This window comes from Poeciliopsis prolifica, unplaced genomic scaffold, assembly GCF_027474105.1.
Source record: "Poeciliopsis prolifica strain line A6 unplaced genomic scaffold, Auburn_PproV2 SCAFFOLD033, whole genome shotgun sequence".
NCBI classification, from domain to species: domain Eukaryota; kingdom Metazoa; phylum Chordata; class Actinopteri; order Cyprinodontiformes; family Poeciliidae; genus Poeciliopsis; species Poeciliopsis prolifica.
The window spans coordinates 4,552,052-4,570,242 of NW_026562408.1; the positions used below are offsets into that span (position 1 = coordinate 4,552,052).

The following is an 18,191-nucleotide window of genomic DNA, read 5'->3' on the forward strand; positions in this document are numbered from 1 at the left end:
ACTCAGCATCTTAACTGTGCAGCTTGGCAATGCAGCATTGAGTTGCTAACACATTACTGTACAGCATCGGCAGCAGCATGAGACTTTGCAGCATCTTGGTGTAAATGCATTTATTTAGCAAAGACATGGAAACTGAACAGAGCAGATGGGAAGTTAAACAGAACAGAAATTACTTTTATTCTCCCACAAAACTCAAATATATAGTTTTTAATTAGACATATCAAAAAATAATACTTAAAAAAATATTGATCTTTTTCTTTATACTTTACAACTTTGTTACTTTGTGTTGATTTATCACATAAAATCACAATAAAATGCGTTGAACTTTGTTGTTCAAATTTTTGCAGTTCACATAAGTAAAACTTATTTGACAATATCAAATAACTTTTACTATTATACTTATTTTTTCTATATATACATTTAGAAATATAAATTACATCAATGTATGTACTTTAAAATAACAGAGTTACTCAATTAATGCATAATGTGTCAAGCATTTAACGTACAATTACAATTTATCACCATATTAAATGTTTATTAGTAAGATACGTCAACATCTTGGACTTTAGATGGAAAAGACACTTTGTCCTTTTAAGATTACAGAGAAGTCCTCAGTGTTTTTTAATCACTAGACAGTAAAAGGAGCCAGATTTTTAAAATATTCCCCTGAAAATCAAATATTTATGTTTAATTTTATCAAAAAAGATGGTCACATTACTTGACTTTTACAGCCAGGTTTCAGGTAAATTGCACCTGCATGTCTGTTCTTTTTCTTTACCCTGAAAGGTATTTAAAAACTAGTAGATATTTGGACATTTTTTATAAGTTCTTGATTAGATTATATAAGAAATACATAAATATCTAAAATATGTCATCTCTTAATTAACTAAAACTAAACTACGAAGGCCTACAAGATCTCCAGTAGCATTGAAAATCTAATATTAACTTCACACATGCATATTTTTTTGATGATGCATTTTATGCGACACCTGACCTGCAGGTGCTGCCCTGCATACATGCGCCGAAGGGGGACCCACCTCCTTGCTGCGACGGTTTCCACAGAGCCAGGAGAAGCACTCCATGCAGGTATGTGGCGACCGTCCCTCTCGCCATCTCGCTCCAAAATGTCACTCACCTCCCACACCGTCCAGGTTTTATTCCCAGCAAGCCTATCACAGCTGACCAGGGCCTTTAGGAAGAGGGAGGGGGGAAAGCTAAATGATGTTAATCAGGACACTGTCGATTGGCTAAGAAGGCGAAGGAGAGAGATAGACGGAGAGAGGAGGAGAGAGAGAGTAGAAACACTGCTTCACCTTGTTAAACCAATAGCTGCACTTTATGATCCTGTGGTGCCAGAAAGAGGGAAAACAGAGGATAACAGAGAGAAAAAAACGAGAACGAGTGAAGAGAGTCCATGACTGTTTGTTTTTTCTCTCACAGCCTTTGAATCTCAAACAAAACACGTAGTTTGTTGTTAAAGATTGCTCTTTAACAATCTTTAGGTAAGTGTTTCCTTTGCAGTTTTGCAAAATAAGTCAATTTTGATACAGCTTAAAAAAAACACCTCATCCTAGCACCAAGGCTTGTCATTGTAAAACTAGAACTTTTTCAAAATTGACGTTTCCATTAAATAAATGTATGTTTGAAATGGCAACTTTCTCAGTTGTATGGTCAAAGGAAATACAGCTGTTGTTACAGGTGTATCAAAAATCCTGCTTATAAGTAAACACAATGCTGAACCTGAAGGGGCAGCAGGTGAAGCCTGGTAGCCCATCAGGCTTATTTTACACTTGGGGAAACCCTGCATATGTAGCATTTTCTGTCTTTGGGTTTTTCCTGGTGCCTGGCAAACCTCCAAAGGGAAAAGACCAAGATAAATCATGATCAGATGCTCAGCTAACTTAACTGACTCTCTTCAGTAATGAGGAGCAGATGTTTATCTACAAGATTAGCCACTTTGTCAAGGATCTTCCTCGTTTCAGCCAAAACTCATGACAGTAGAGTTCAATCAGACAGCTTCAGGAGCCTCACTTTTTGTTTCTGTTGTGAATGAAGACAAAGTTGGTCTACCTGCCTCCTGCTCCAGCACTCGTTACAGGACAACAATTCAGTTCAAGTCTTCTGCAGGAGAAGAGACCGATCCCCGTCTTCCCAGCAGTTATCTACCTTTTCCTGACTGATAATCATGGTTTTAGACTTGAAGCTCAGCTTTAGATTAAAGATACCAACAGAACTACATCTTGTGCAAAAAGAAAAGATGAGATTCCAAACTTTCCGTTCCTCAATTACATCTTTACATCCTGCAAATGAACAATCTAAGTGGATCAGATCAGCGTCAAGAGCTTTGGGCTGAGAATGCAAACACAGCACTGATCTCTGATTACTGATCTTTAAGTAGCTTGACCTGCTGATACTGATGTTTTGGTCTGAAATGTTGTTAAATTTAGCAAGGAAATTGCTGTGTTAGCAACAGTGGGGTGACTACTGCCAAATTTCTCTCACAGCAGAGCAGTAGAGGGCAGTGGTTGAATTTGAATTTTTTTTGAGAGGATTCTTCTGAGGTACATCAGACACTTCATCCCTGCAGACCTGGACAGCCTTCAGTTCGCCTACAGAGCGAACCGGTCAACAGAGGATGCTGTCTCCATCACTCTGCACACAGCCCTGTCCCATCTGCAGCATCCCAACACCTACGTCAGGATGCTATTTGTAGACTTCAGCTCAGCATTTAACACCGTCATCCCAGACAAGCTGGTGCTGAAGCTACTCAAGGTGGGCTGCCTGCTTCACTGTGCCACTGGATCAGAGACTTCCTCACCAACAGGCCTCAGGTGGTGAGAATAGGTGGCTCAACATCGTCCCCACTGGTCCTCAACACAGGCACACCACAGGGCTGTGTTCTCAGCCCAGCTCTCTTCACCCTGTTTACACACGACTGCGTTGCCATCCACCCCACCAACACAGTCGTCAAGTTCGCGGACGACACAACAGTAGTGGGTCTCATTTCAGACAACAACGAGACCCACTACAGAGAGGAAATTCAGCAGCTCACTCAGTGGTGTTCAGCCAATAACTTGGTGCTGAACACAGGGAAGACCAAGGAGGTCATTGTGGACTACAGAAGGTCCAGGAGGACGGGTCACACTCCCCTTCTCATAGATGGAGAAGAGGTGGAGCGTGTGGACAACATCAAGTTCCTGGGCCTCCACATCACGTCTGACCTCTCCTGGAATACCAACACCTCCCACCTGGTGAAGAAAGCACAACAAAGGCTCTTCTTCCTCAGGAAACTGAGACGTGCTGGACTTTCCTCACGGCTGCTCGTGAACTTTTACAGGGCGACGATCGAGAGCGTCCTCTGCCTCAACGTGACTGTGTGGTATGGTAGCTGCACAGCACTGGAGAGGAAAACAACTGACACGGGTGGTGAGAACAGCACAAGGCATTGTGGGATGCCCCCTCCCGGACCTGGACTCTATTTACATAGGCCGGGTCAAGAAGAGAGCTGGATCCATAGCCATGGATTCCAGCCACCCGGGCCACAGACTGTTTGTGCCGCTGCCATCAGGCAAGCGGTACAGGAATATACGGACTACAACAAACAGACTGAGAAACAGTTTCTTCCCCACAGCCGTCAGAGCCATTACTCCCTGCCGCCCCCTCCCACACATATCATAACCTCACATACACCCCCCCCCCCACACCCCAACCCCCACACAGCCATATTGTTCTGCACTTGCACTGTCACATCATCTGCACTTTACCATAATTGGACCTGCTGCTTCTTCTTTGGTGTGGTTGAGTGCCTTTAGTTAATTTTAGTTGTATATATTATTATTATTGTGTATTTGTTTATTTAATATTGTATTTTTTGACTTTTTGCACGGGAGTTGCAATAGAAATTTCGTTGAATCCTGTTCAATGACAATAAATGCTATTCTCTATTATTCTATTCTATTTTAGACCTTTACTGAGCTAGATAATGGACCCTAGACCAGACAGCACGAACCAGCAACCCAGGTACCTTGTACTCCTGCAGCAGACCCTCTAGTAGCCCTAAAGAGACACCTTTGTAATCCTTTTGTAGCCTCACATGCACATATGGACCAGACAACCAAACTCATAGCAATTGCTTGAGGATAGCTCCCTTTCTTAACGCTCCATAAGTGTCTATATGACACTGAATGTTAACTGAAACAACATCACCTTCTCCAGGAGCTTCTGAATCTTGAGAACATCTCAAACTCTTGTTGATCAAATTAAGAGGTTTCTGTGGTTGTTTCTTCACAAACTGAACACAGGCGAATTCTGCCCTTGATTTTTGAGTAGCTGAATGTTTTTCAGAGTCTTTCTTGAAGCCAACAATTCTTCAAACTCCTTCCATGCCCAAGTTTTATGTTCTGGATCCTTCTACCCGTCTACTATTTCATTAATCCCCAAACACAAATCCTAAAGACCTCCTACTTCAGCAAACAAGACATCTGATTTTCACACTACAAACCCTCAGGCAAAAACAAAACAAGTAATAAAATGTTACTGAACGGAGTCAGATCAGATACACTGCAAAAAACATAAAGTCTCACTAAGTATTTCAGGTCTAGTTTCTAATGCAAATGTCTTTGTTTACTTGAAATAAGACAAAACTAACTTAGAAGTAACTTTTCAGCAAGACGTGTGTCAATAATTTCTTAATATTGATGAAAAAGATGTTTTTCCATTTGTAGAATATTTCAGTTGACATCTTTCTCTTGTTTTGAATGAAGCAATCTGCCAGTAGAAGTAGTATTTTTACACAAATATTAAGAAATTATTGACTTAGAATAAACTCTTACATCTTCCTGAAAAGTTACTTCTAAGTTAGTTTTGTCTTATGTCAAGTTTAGTAAGAGGTTTTGTACTATAAATGAGACCAAAATACTGAGTAAAGTTTTGTGTTTTTGCCATGTTTATGCCTCTTCTCATCCACTGATGCTTTATTAACTGTACTTTGAGTCCAAACGTCCCAGTTGCCATTCAGGATCCCTGGAAACAATCAGTGTTTTTATTGACCAGTGGTTACTGTTAGGGGTATTTCTCCATGTTTGGGCTGCTCTCGGTTCCTCTGGCAGGATCACTGAAACATGTTCTTGGTCTGGAGGGAAATGGACCTGAAAACAGATGAGGTGAATGAGCTAATGGCACCTTATGGTGATTGAAGATGAGAGTAACACTTCAGACGTTTCTGAAGATTTTCTCTCAGCAGAGTTTGACTGATGTGCTCAGGTTCAGGTTACTAAATAAATAGCTTGGATAAAACTAATATCAAATGATTCAACCTCCTTTGAGAGCAGATATTGCTAATGCATTTGGTTTATGCACAAAATGAGGAAATGAAGCCACATATTCTGTTTCTGAGAGCGTTGCTTTGTGCACAGCAGCTCTGTTAATTGCTTTCTGTTTGTATTTCTGTAAAAGATGTTGTATGTTAAAGAAAAAGAAAGGGGGCAGTGCTACCTGAGTACCCATAATTGGTCTTAAAAGTGTGGCTTTATTACTGCATTTTTAGACCTGGTATGCTTTGTGTTTGGCTTTGATGGAGCTGCATAGTTATGCAGTGAACTAATGCTGAAACAATAATAATCAAAGATTGTAGGGAACAGAAATGTACATGCTAAGAGCCATATGCATGCTTTAGTTGTTGCCAGAAATACATATTTAATGTCAAGAATCAGCATAGAAGATGAATATAAAATTACAGTTCATCCAAATTTATAATTCAAGCCACATGCTTTATGCTTTGGATGTTTTATTACTATTCAAATATTTGACACAAACGTCTACATCCATTGCATTACATTATGTACGTTTTCTCTTTTTGGTTTCTCTATCGGCTTTTGTATCTTTTTGACAGCATAAACACTTATAAGATGAATCGACTTCTTTGCGGAGAGTGAGTCTCAAGTCATTACCTTAGTCTGAAACCTGAGACTGGCTGTGTAATAAAAAGCAGCATATTTTCCTCGAACAGCGGAGGGCATTAAAGGAATCAGTTTGCGTCTACACAGAGACAAAACAGGCCAGTTTATATATTGTTTATACATTTTGACTGCAACTTTCCACAACAGTCACTTCCTAGAGGTGATGTCATGACACTCAAGCCTGTAAACAGAAACAAAATTCAGTAAGACTCAGAGTTTTGTTTTTCCTAAGTTTAGCTCTACCTCTTTGTGAGAGATTTCACCAAACACCTGAGAACAATCAAGTGTACTAAGATTAAACATAACTGGGATTTTGAGTTTTCACAGACATGACTTTTTGACTTCTTCTCTGCGCACAATGTTGAGCAGCAATATTTAATAAAACTAGTAATTTAGATCCATAATAATAAGTTAGTTCACCTCTTGATCATCAGCAAAACGGCCAAATACCTGATTGAGAAAGCTTAGGTTTTAAAATAACAGATGAAGGTGTTATTAGAAAAATAAGATACTACACATTTATAAAATAAAAAATACACAACTTCTTATCAAAATGGAATAGTTCATTAACCAAAAAAAGACTTCAAGTCAAATGCTTTTGTCAAAAAACTTATAAACCATAAAACAACTGAAAGAACGAACAAAGTGATGCATTGATGTCACAATTCAGTATGACTACGGATGCTGAAAGCCGCATATCTGTTCAAACCAGAAGTGGGCAGAGTGCCCCAAAATTGTACTCAAGTAAAAGTAGCACTACTTCAACATATTTTTGTTCAACTAAAAGTAAAAAGCGTCCACCCAATGAATTACTCAAGTAAGAGTAAAACAGTATTTGGTAAAAACTGTACTACAGTAATGAGTAAATGACCAAATGATCATTTACTGTTTAAAAATTGCATAATCAGATGGACCAAAATGTGAAGTTAAGTGGAAATTTTGATATTTCAAGGACAAAAATTACAAAAAATTGTACAAGTAAAAAAATAACAATCTGGCAAAATAATTTTTTTCCGAATCAGTTTCTTTCACTCTAAAACTTATGAAACTTTAACAAAACTGCAAGTGTGTGTCTGTGTGTGGTGAATTTTTAGTTAAAACATATTTGTTTTGCACTTAATGCAAAACAAAAGTTTGTTTTCCATTAAATTTCTCTTGATACTTCTGGCATCAAGTAAACGTAGTGATAATTCATAATAAAATTGCTCAAGTAAAAGTAAAAAGTACACAGTAGCAAAAATACGCCTAAAAGTTACTTAAGTAAATTGAGTAAATGTAAGTAGTTGCTACCCAACTCTGGTTAAAACTGTCACTCTGTCCTGACAGCAAAATATGAGACATGTGAAAAAATAAAGCTCATCTGGCTCCTCCTTGTGGCCGTTTTGCGAACTGCAGAAACGCACCAATCAGAAACAACCAGGATAAGGAGCTGTCAATCAGTTCATGTATGTGCTGCTCTTTGTGCTAATTGCGAGAAACAAATTACAATTATCAAAAAAAATGAGTTTTAATAGCAAGAAATGATGTGCATGAAACACTGTTCTGCTGCAGACCAGGTGGGTTTTCACCTTTAACCTCCTGACTGTGATGATTTTGCTCAAACACTGATCAACATTTGCAAAAGTCAGTCATTAAAGGAACTGTGACTTCATCGCTTGGCCTGTTAGAGGGTTAACAATAGGGAGCCGACCTCAATTCTTATCCTGAGTTGGTCTTTTGTAGAAAAACAAAAAAGACAGAAATAAGACAAACAAGTCATTATTTTAAGCATTATGTGGAAAAAGCTGGAGTCTCATAAAAGTTAAAAAGTTTACTAATTTTCCACTCTTTCTACTCATTGTTGCAATTTTAACTTAGATCTTTCCCAAGCCTTGACACACTTTCAATAGTGATTTTATTGTTACTCTAACTCTAGAGTAACAATAAAAGGATGGCTGTCCCTTAATGGCAGCCATCATTAAGGGACCAACTATCATTTTGTTTCTGTCTCCTGACTTACTAGGATTCAACTGAATACAATATCTTCTAGTCTTAACTATTTTTGAGGAGTGTTGTGGATAACTAATAACATTTTTGAGATTAAAAGACATTTTAAAGTAAAGTTATGCAATAACTGGCATTAAAAGTGTAAACTTTGCATTTTTCAATAAATAATGACATTTTTAAAGAAAAGCTGCATTAAAACTTTGCTTTAAAAGTCCATTAAAAGTGTAAACTTTACATTAAATGTGTCATTATTTCCCAAATGAAACTTTATGGCAATAGACAATTACAAAAACTCCTCCATGTTTATAATAGTATCATGTCAGACTTATGCATATAAGAATGAAGTGTTACCATGTTGGTTTTCAAATGGATGAATGAATGATGACATAGATACGCTGTGATTCCTTTGTAAAATCCCAACACAGCTAATTTAAAATCCTGCTTTACCATATAAGGAATGCCTGTCTCTTATGATTATCAGTCTTCTTATAGTTACTGTTAAATTATATTGTACTGCAGTTAAACTGAAACGCTGTAGACATTACATCATGTTGTCTCAATTTGGTCAGATGTCCTGCTGTAATAAGAAGAAATTACCACTTTACAAAACTGGGCAGAGTATCAGGATCCATTGCCAGGAACCTTTTCACCAAGGTTCAGGTTATTATTCCTCACATGAGTCTAGCATCAGTGTGGTAATGTGTGTAAACAGTGATTCATGCAAACTGTGACAGCCATCATCGCTACAAACACATCCAACACTACCTGCGGTCCACTTCCCACATCCATCTGCTTAACCTGCGGGGCGCTCATTCATGCCAACTCAAAGAAGTGTATCAGTGGTACAAATAAAGCAGCTGACTGAGCAGGGCCTGTTTGAGTTTACCTAATGTCTGCCATACGTTTACCTAATGTCTGCTGTCTATATAAGGGCATCTGTGAAGTGAAGTCCCCCCTCGGGCTGCTAATTTACCCCTGTGAGAGGTGGAGAAAACGGACCTAAAGGCAGAGATATACTGACCCCGTGTAGCGTGACACCAAGTATCAAAGATCAAAAAAATTGATGACTATCATTGGTTTTAGTTAACTTATCAATATAACATATTAAATCTTAAATGTACGCCTGATATATGGAAGGGAATTAGACGCAGTGCTTTGCTGCGCTATGACAACTTTAGTACAAACTCAGAAAAATTTGAGAGGGAAGTAGGTCAGTTATTTTTCCTTCACTTTGACAACCACAGCATGGATGAGGAATTTGGCATGTTTGGTCCAGTCCAAAAATAAAAAAGACGATCTAAAACCATTTCTGACTTATCATCAGTACAGCAGGTGTTTAAATTAGCTCTGTGGTGTCCAAACTTTGTGCCATGAGGACCGATAATAATAAATAGGTCAATAATGAACACCTTCAATTCTATTAAAATTAACAAAATGGTCAGATTTTTGTAGAAAATATGATGTGTAGATACAAAACACAAAAAGGGTGCACAGTATGTGAATTTTTGGGTTGATTGTTTTCTTAAATGAGAAGTAAGATCTCAGTTTAGGAAAAAGTAGGTCAGCGTTTGTTGGTGGTTTCAGGTTACTCCAAAATTAAGATGAATCCAAAAACCTTGTTAGTAAACGGTGGGAATCTATTTCTTGTGTCCAATATTTTTTTGCTATGGGAACGCGTCTGTGTGTAGCGTAGCCAAAAAAGTGAACGAGTAGAAACAGGTTTTTGAGTTGTTCTTTAACGGTTTTTCTGTAGTAAAAACCGTTTTCCGCTTTTCTGTGGCACATTAACATAATAATACCTAGATCTCGAGGTTTCATTTAGTTAATGGAGCCGTTCTGCTATGAATAGCATGTATTGTGCTCATGTGTGAAATTTCAGGAAGTAAACAATAACGTGATCCATATATCCATTCGTTTCAGACCTTTAGTCTCTGTCTCATTGAGATTTGCTAATAAGCCCACACCGGCGTGAATCCTTTCGAATGTATCATCCTGGAAGTATTTTATTTTTCTCTACACATTGGGAAGTAGATACATGAGGCATCCACCTGGGAATTTTGTCTCCTTGTAAAAACCCAACATCATTAATTGTTCAATTTCAGCGCATGTGTGGCCTTTTTGGCTGCGGCATGCATCTCCAATTAAACTGTCTAACATGTTTGTAGAGATCTGGCAATGTAAGCCTGAGCTTGTAGGTATGTGAAGATTATTGTTTCTATAAATTCACTTAAATCTCTGTGTAAGTGCAATGCAACAGAGTTGAGCCAAACTTACTTGTAATGTTGTAAATATGTCATGAGTAATAGTTCTGCAGGCATTCAGAAATTTAATTAGAAAAATCATTGGAAACCACCTTGTTGGTGCTAAAACACTTTTTCACGTCCGTCAACCTGAAGCTGTGGCCGTTTTTTTTATTATTTTTGAAGCAGTAACAAAAGAATTAGGAACATTTTTTAGTTTTTGAGACACTTTAAGTTAGTGCATTATATTCTTTAGGTTTTAGTTTTAAGATTTCTATTTATTATTACAGTATATTCTGCATGGTACATTGCTGTGTTGTAAATCCAAAACAGCACAGCAAAGTTAAATGAACTAAAATTAAACATCCAAAACAGCCCATATGTTGTTGGTTTCTTGGTTCTTTTCTCTCTCTTTCTGTAGGTGCAGAAGCAGACTTGTGCAGTGTTTGTCTATTCTTTCTATCTTTATTTTGGGATAATCTTCTTCTTGTCCATTGCATTTGAAATAAACCCACAGTAACATCTAACAAAGTTTTTTATATATATTTGAAGTGGATCATTATCGCGAAAGGAGTAATGCTCCACTTGTTTTGCTTAGTTTTGCTTCTCCTTGACATTCACACGATTCTGACTCTCACACTTTTAGAAAAGAGGCAGAACTGCATCATGTTAACACTTGAACCCCCACAGAGTGCTTTCTTATCTAATTTAAATAGACATGCAGGCAAAAAGAATAACTTATGTGGAAGCACAAACAACAGTGTTTTGTAATCACACATGTTTTAAATATAAAAAAGTTTGAGTCAGTGATGTTTTCATTATTCACATGCTCCCTCTTATGACTCACGGTGACCCCCAGCACAATGGGAGCGGCTTCACTTCCCTGGAAGGTTGAAACAACACAAAATCAAGAGTAGTGCTCTACGTAAACACTGCTGTGCTGTGATATATGGTTGGACCATCCATCAGTGTAGAGGAGAAAAAAAGAGACTGAAACATAAAGATTAGAAGGACAAGCAGGATAAGGAGGTGTGTAGTGAGAGTGAGAAGCCTGAGAGGTTAGATCACTTAGTGTGTGATAGAGACAGAGGTCAGTAATGTTAGCTTTCCGTCCATTGTGATAAGGTCAGGCTTTGGATTGTCCAGGAATGTCAAAGTATGGCGGCTGTGAGCTCAGCATAAATCAGCAGGTCACGTCTCTGATTAGAGATTAGATTTCAGATGCAGGAAAGTGAAACCAGACTGTCTTTGTTTCCTGAAAAGGTTCCTCACTCCACTGTGTCACTCTTCTTTTCAGATGTTTTAAATCTCCTTCGGCAGGCTAATGTAGCTGAAGAGTGAGATCAGTGACATTACACACATATACAAACACACCAAAACTACCTCATCACTCCAAACGTAAACACAAATATATTATGAGTACATGCTGAAGTTGCACGTTTTCCAAAACTCCGAACACAGGGCTTTCATTTTAAGAGAAAACCACCATTATGAACTAAATCTTATGGCTTCCCTTCAATGTGAAATTCAATTTTACGTCTAATTGGAGCCAAACAAATAAACTGTTCTTATTTTGTTGCCACTCTTTGTATTTCCACCACCAACAAGTGGTTCTCTGTCAGCAACAATTTTTCCAACTGGTTCTGGAAACAGTAATTTTATTACTGGATTCTCTACCCACTGAATGAAAAACAAAAATTTTTTTAACCAAAAATTCACCAAAGACACACCAGCAGTTTCTGTGAAAGTCTGGTAATGAGGTATTTAACGCTGCAGTTTGTAACTTCTTTTATGGAAACATATTTTTTACATACTTGTTTAAACTGTCACCATGTTGAGACTTTATGGTAAGAGAGAAATAATCTGAAAAAAGTTGAGCTTCTCCACTTTCTCCCAATGCTGACTAGAAACAACCAATCAGAGCTAAGAGGCGGGACTTAGCGCTGTCAGTCACAATCTCCCTCTCCCTCTTTCTCTCTGTTGCTACAGCTAGCATAGCATGTTGTGAATGCTATGACTTGTTAGCATAGCCACTGATGATGGCGAATAAACGGTTTTCCTATTATGGTGAGTCGTTTCTCCGCCATCAGTACATTTAGTTTTTTATTGAAAGTAACTGATTTTAAAAAATGTTCTTTTGCCTGATTTTGATTTTTTTTTGTTACTTATGTGAATTGCGGTAATTTTTGTTCTGAAAATACCAAGATTTTCACTTAGCCTTATAATTTGTTCCGTTTGATTACATAGGTTTTAAATATTAAATGATTAATAATTTGATCAGTACTTGAGTAGACTTGTTACGAAATATGTTTTTACTCTTATTTGAGTAATTTCTTGGATGGCTTTTTACTTTTACTTGAGTAAAAATATGCTGAAGTAGTGCTACTCTTACTTGAGTACAATTTTTGGATACTCTAACCAAAGGCAGAGTATCCAATCTGTATTCAAATTTGTTTATCATTAGATAAAAAAATTGTTGCACCTTAGCTCAAAAAATTACACATATTTTACTTATTAAACAAAACATCAACAAAAAATCTGTTTCTAGTTGAAAATAAAAGTTATTTATTTCCTTGAGGGGTTTCTTATGCAGAGAGTCGGTTACAGATCGACCCAAAGCATCTTAATAAGATTAAATAGGTTTACACACGACCCAGATTTCCATGTTTTAAACTTCAACCACTCCTTGGTTAATTTATTGGTATGTTGTGAGTCATAGTCATGTTGGAGGTCCAATTTCCCTCCAAATCGTTCTAATTCATCCAAAAGAACATTATGATAGAAGATCTAGTCACCAAATGTAAGGGAGCAAAGTTTTCCTGCTTGCATGTTTTCCATGAATGTTAAACTTGGACAGTTTCTTTCTGATTGTACGGACATCCAGGCTCCTACAACCGTAGGAATCTGTTGATGACATTTTCCAGTTTTTTCATCTCAATGAGACAAACCTGCGTTAAGGAAAGGTTACATGCAAACATTTTAGGATTTTAGAGACATTTTAGCTTCTTCGGGTCTCATTTCAGGTCATGGACGGTCACACTCTTGTCATGTAGGCAGTTGTCTTCCATACAATGATTCAAATGCATGGCTCCACCAAAAACAACCAATCAGAGCCAAGAGAAGGGTCTTAGTGCTCTCAATCATTCTCATGAACATGCTTCTAAATGTGCTAATGTCAGAAAAACAACTCGCTGTTGCAGGAAACCCATTTATTCGCGGTTATGGGTGGTCATGCTAACTGGTCTGAGCTTTTACAACATGCTATGCTCGCTGCAGTGTACTGTGATTGACAGCGCTAAGACCCGCCTTCTGGCTCTGATTGGATGTTTCTGGGAGAAGGCAGAGGCGCTCAATCTTTTCCACAGATTATCTGTCATGACATACAATCAAAACATAGTGACAGTTTCAACAAATATGTAAAAAAAGAAAAAGTTTTCATAAAAGAATTGACGTACTGCAGCTTTAAGTCGGACTCATACATTATTATTCATTATATATTATGATGAATAATAAGGCCTCAAACTTCTTTTCATGTCGCCATGGTGTTCACAACAAACTGTAAACGGCATAAAACATCTATGGCTCTCTCGAATGTTTTATCTTTATTACATTTTACAAACGCTTTTAAAAATATTCTTGTTTTTCTGTCATTAATTTAAATTAAAAACATACAATTTCACAACTAAATATTCCATAGTTTACCAAAATCATTAAGCAAATTGCCAGTAAAAATCTCAACACACACAATCAGTTACATAAACTTTGGTTTGTTCCAACAAAAGGCCCCATAACACAATCTGAGATCATTCATCTTCTTGTTTAGGTTAGAATAACCAACCTAAGCAGAATTAGATGAGTATATCTGTCCACACGAGAACCAGATGGAGACAATTATGAGACGAGAATCATCTCCTTTTCCAGCCCAACTCATGAGAGGAATCAGATGAGACATCTGTCATCTGGCTCATTCATACATCAAATTAGTGCAAGGATTATTATCCTTCCCTCTTTAGTTTAGATGCTAAAAATGCTAATCAGATTTTGCTGATTATCCTCAGAAAGTGACAGAAGCAGAATGAGGTGGACACTGACACGTGAGAGCTGGCCATCAGTTACTCTGCGGGTGTCAAAATGGTCCATAGTGTCTTGTTAATTTGTTGATGGTTAAAGGCAGGGCCATGTTGATGTTATGAATGTCCCTGAAGGGCCAGTTGTGGTCAAATGTATTGATGAATCTCTTTAATGAACTTCTAAAATATGAATAAATAGTTGCCTCACACCCAGACAGCTTCGTTTTCATTTTGCACATTAAAAATGCGCAGCACGTTTTGGTTGGCACTTACATGTTTAGCCATTTATGTTTTTGTGTGTTAGCTTCTGTGAAGGAGACAAAATCAGAGCTAACTTTGGGAACTGCTGAGACTACACTGAAGGACTTTCTTTGTCCAGGTTGACCAGAAAGTCTCTTCTTCTTTCTATGAAGAAGAAAAAACTTCTTTGCACAACTAGCTGTTGTGCAAAGGAGGTCAGTGGTTTAAAAAATACTGAATTGGGAGGGCTGACTGCAAATGGCTGCTTTTATTTCAAAAAATAAAATAATAGAAGCAACCATTTTGTTCCACTTTGTAATTATGCAGTACTTAAAACATGTAAAAATGTTCAAGTGGTGTAAAGACTTTATAACACAAATGTCAAACAATTTTTTATTTTGGGCCGTATTAATATTATAGATGTCTGGTTGTGATGAATCTCATTGATAAACCTCTAAAAAATTAATAAATAGCTCCTTCTGAGTACGTCTTAAAGTTAAATAATAATTTCTTCACCAAATTTTGACTTTTTTCTCAAAATTCTGACATTTTCCCCAGAATTCAGTTTTTTTCCCCTCTGAGTTGAATTTTTTCACAGAATATTGACTTTTTTCTTTCAGGATTCTGATTTTTGACTTTAGGAAAGTCAGAATATTTCCGGTTAATTCTGAGGGGGGGGGATTGAAAGTATGAGACAAAATTTAATTTTGGGGAAAAATGCCAAAATTCTAAGAAAATTTGAGATTGTTTTTTTTCTGAGGCCCTAATTCTCTTTAATTGAAAACTGCTTTCATAGGATTGATAAAAGTATACAATGGTTGTATTCTGAAGAAACGTTAGGATTTTAGATGGAAAACTTGATTTGAAATAAGATGCTAAGATCTGGGCCAGTTAAAATGAAATTGACTGTCATTCGCCGTTGTGAAAACTACAGCAGCTTTCTGTGAGACAGATCTGCAGATGGAAAACAAAAATAAAAATCCAGATAGAAAATTTTGACTATTTTTTAATAAGTTGATAAAATATATTTTTTACTCAGGAGATCTATGTCTCCTCAGACTCAGAAAACCTATGTCTCGAATAAATCTAATACCTTAATGCCGTAATTACTCTGATCTAATCCCAAAACATTTAAAAACACAGCAAAATTCACTTTTCCTCCAGCATGAATTCATTTCAATCCTGAACTGTGCTGCCAGTGCATGCCAGAGCCATGACTGCTAAGAGCTTGCATGGCGTCCAAAACGCAACGGGAGAACTTTATCAGTTTACGAAGGACAGGGAAACAGAAAAAGAGTCCAGAGATCAGCGGAGGGAAAGGCAATTAGGGCGAGCTACCACTCAAACTCTGGCAGCCGAGTTAGAGAGCTCTGCTTTCTGTGAATGCTGTTCCTGTGTCCATACATAGAATCAGACACAATCCAGCAGCTCTAATATAAACTGAGACATTTTGGCAGCTGAAACTGTGACCTAAATGCTAAAACTATGAATAATGCCGTTTCATAGACATCGCACTGTAAAACATGAGACGGTGGTTTAACTTGAAAATGAAAGTCCACCTGCTGCCTTCAAAGTGCAATTTAAGTTTGAAACAAGATCATTTAAAATCTACATTCCTTAATATTTGTTGAAAAAGCATTTGTTCCACTGACAGATTGTTTCACTTGCTAAAAATGAATTTATCTGCCAAAAGAACTACAACATTTTCATCAATATTCAGGAATTATTTACTTAAAACAAGCTCCTATATTTTTCTGAAACATTACTTGAAAGTTGTTTTTTTTCTTATTTCAAGTGAACCAAGACACACAAAACTTGACCAAAAAGCCCATGGGAAGATTTGGTGTTTTTGCAGTGCATATTTAGGTTAAAAATCTAAAACTCACTAAATTTATTTGACTTAAAGAATAGAAGATAGTAAACAACTAAATGCAAGTGTTTTACAGTGCAGGAGAGAATCAGAAAAACATCTGTAATCTTATTATAAATCTGAGCTGTTCTGCTGAACTGGACCATCAATCAGTCATGATTGCAGAATCCCTTCAGATGGAGAAAAGCGTCACATCTTTATCCAATAAACTGGTTGGAATTCATATTACACTGGTTAACAAATAAATAATAGAAGTTCATACTTTTTAGCAAATTTGTAAACTTTCCTGCACCTATGACCCACTGGTTTCTATATATATTTAACCCCCACTGAGCAGAATTATGCATAATAACCAGTTTAATCAAACCCAGCTGCTGGGTGTTGATTAAAACACCCAGCTGTGCCTCTGCAGGCCTGACAGGCTTCCTGACTTGATTTGTAGGGCTGGCATGTCAGTGGAGGTTTGACATTTTCTTTGTGGTTACAGAGATTTGTTATGAGTTTTCTGGGGTTCCCATTGAGTCTTAAAGGGACACTGACTTTACAGACATGTGGAGTAGAAATCTGGGATAATGACCCAGATGTTGTTGAGCGTTCATGTAATCATCAGCTTGTTTGGCCATTTTGCTAGATGTCATCATATCCCCTAAAACTCTCAACGTCGCAATCTCTGACTAGACCTTAATTGCAGACAAATGTAATTAAATTTAACTTTCATAAGGAATATGTTTGTTATTTTTTTAACATATTTGTAAAATCTGTCAGGAGAGAGATGTTCTGTGAAAAGATGGATTTTATTCATTTCCTACCTCAGCTTCTATTAGCATTTGAAGAAATGCACCAATCTTCCAAAATGGTAGCTGAGTCATAATTATCAGCGCATGAAGTAAACAACCCTTTTGTAAAAGTTCTGGTTTTGAGACTGGGGTATGTCTGATTTAGGCTCATGGTATGGGCATTTATCTATGATAGTGTTTGGTATCTTCTTAAAAGAAGAAGATACTTTTGGCTTTCATTTAAACCAGGTTTTGAATCTCTCTGACCAACACAGAGGCCAGTAGAGCTCGTTAAACCAGAGTCATACACATTTTCACAGCTTTTGACCAAACTACATAAATAATGGTATTCAGGGGCATCAGGGACACAAGAGTTAACAACTGAAATGCTCATCAGTTAATATTTTGTGGTTTTGCAGTTGTTTTTGGGGCAAATTGTGAAGCTGATGCAAATGAGAGCTTCTCTTCTGTTAATGTTGTCCTGAGGGTTTTATGACTTCCTGGTTCAGACTTTAATGCACTCTTGGAATAAATTTGGTAGCAGGATTGTTGTTAGTAAACTTTACTGCAACCACAACCCATTTTAATTATACATGAAAAACAGATTAATCCAACCCAGCTGTAGGGTGTTGATTAAAACATGAGTGTCCAGCCACACCTCTTTACAGTTTTGCTCCATATTAGTCAATTTTCTGACGTATTTTTGCAGAGCTGACATGCAAGTGGAGAGTTAACATTTCCTTTATGTCTTCAGAGAAAAAGATCCTTTATTTCCAGTACAGAACAAAAACCATGATCTCACCGCTGTGTGGGGAGATGTCCATGTGTACCACCTCCAGCACTGCTTGACTTAATCTTGTTATTGTTATCTTGCTGGTGTGGTTACAGTGATTTATGAGGAGCTCCCATTGAGTCTTGAACGACACTAACTTTAAAACTAAGACATGTTAAGCACAAACCTGTGATAATCACCCAGATGGATTATGAAGCTGAAAGGAAACTGCAGGTTTTGAGTGTTCATGTCATCATCAGCTTGTTTCTCCAAAAATCTG

General features: G+C 37.3%; 1 protein-coding gene across 1 annotated transcript in view; it reads left to right on the forward strand.

Moving 5' to 3' along the window:
- LOC129373497 (protein NipSnap homolog 2-like) overlaps positions 1-18,191 on the forward strand; it is a 37,661-nt gene that overhangs the window by 2,176 nt on the left and 17,294 nt on the right. Inside the window, 1 exon segment of the mRNA XM_055051457.1 lies at positions 1,001-1,086. Coding sequence (XP_054907432.1) covers positions 1,001-1,086 — 86 coding nt within the window.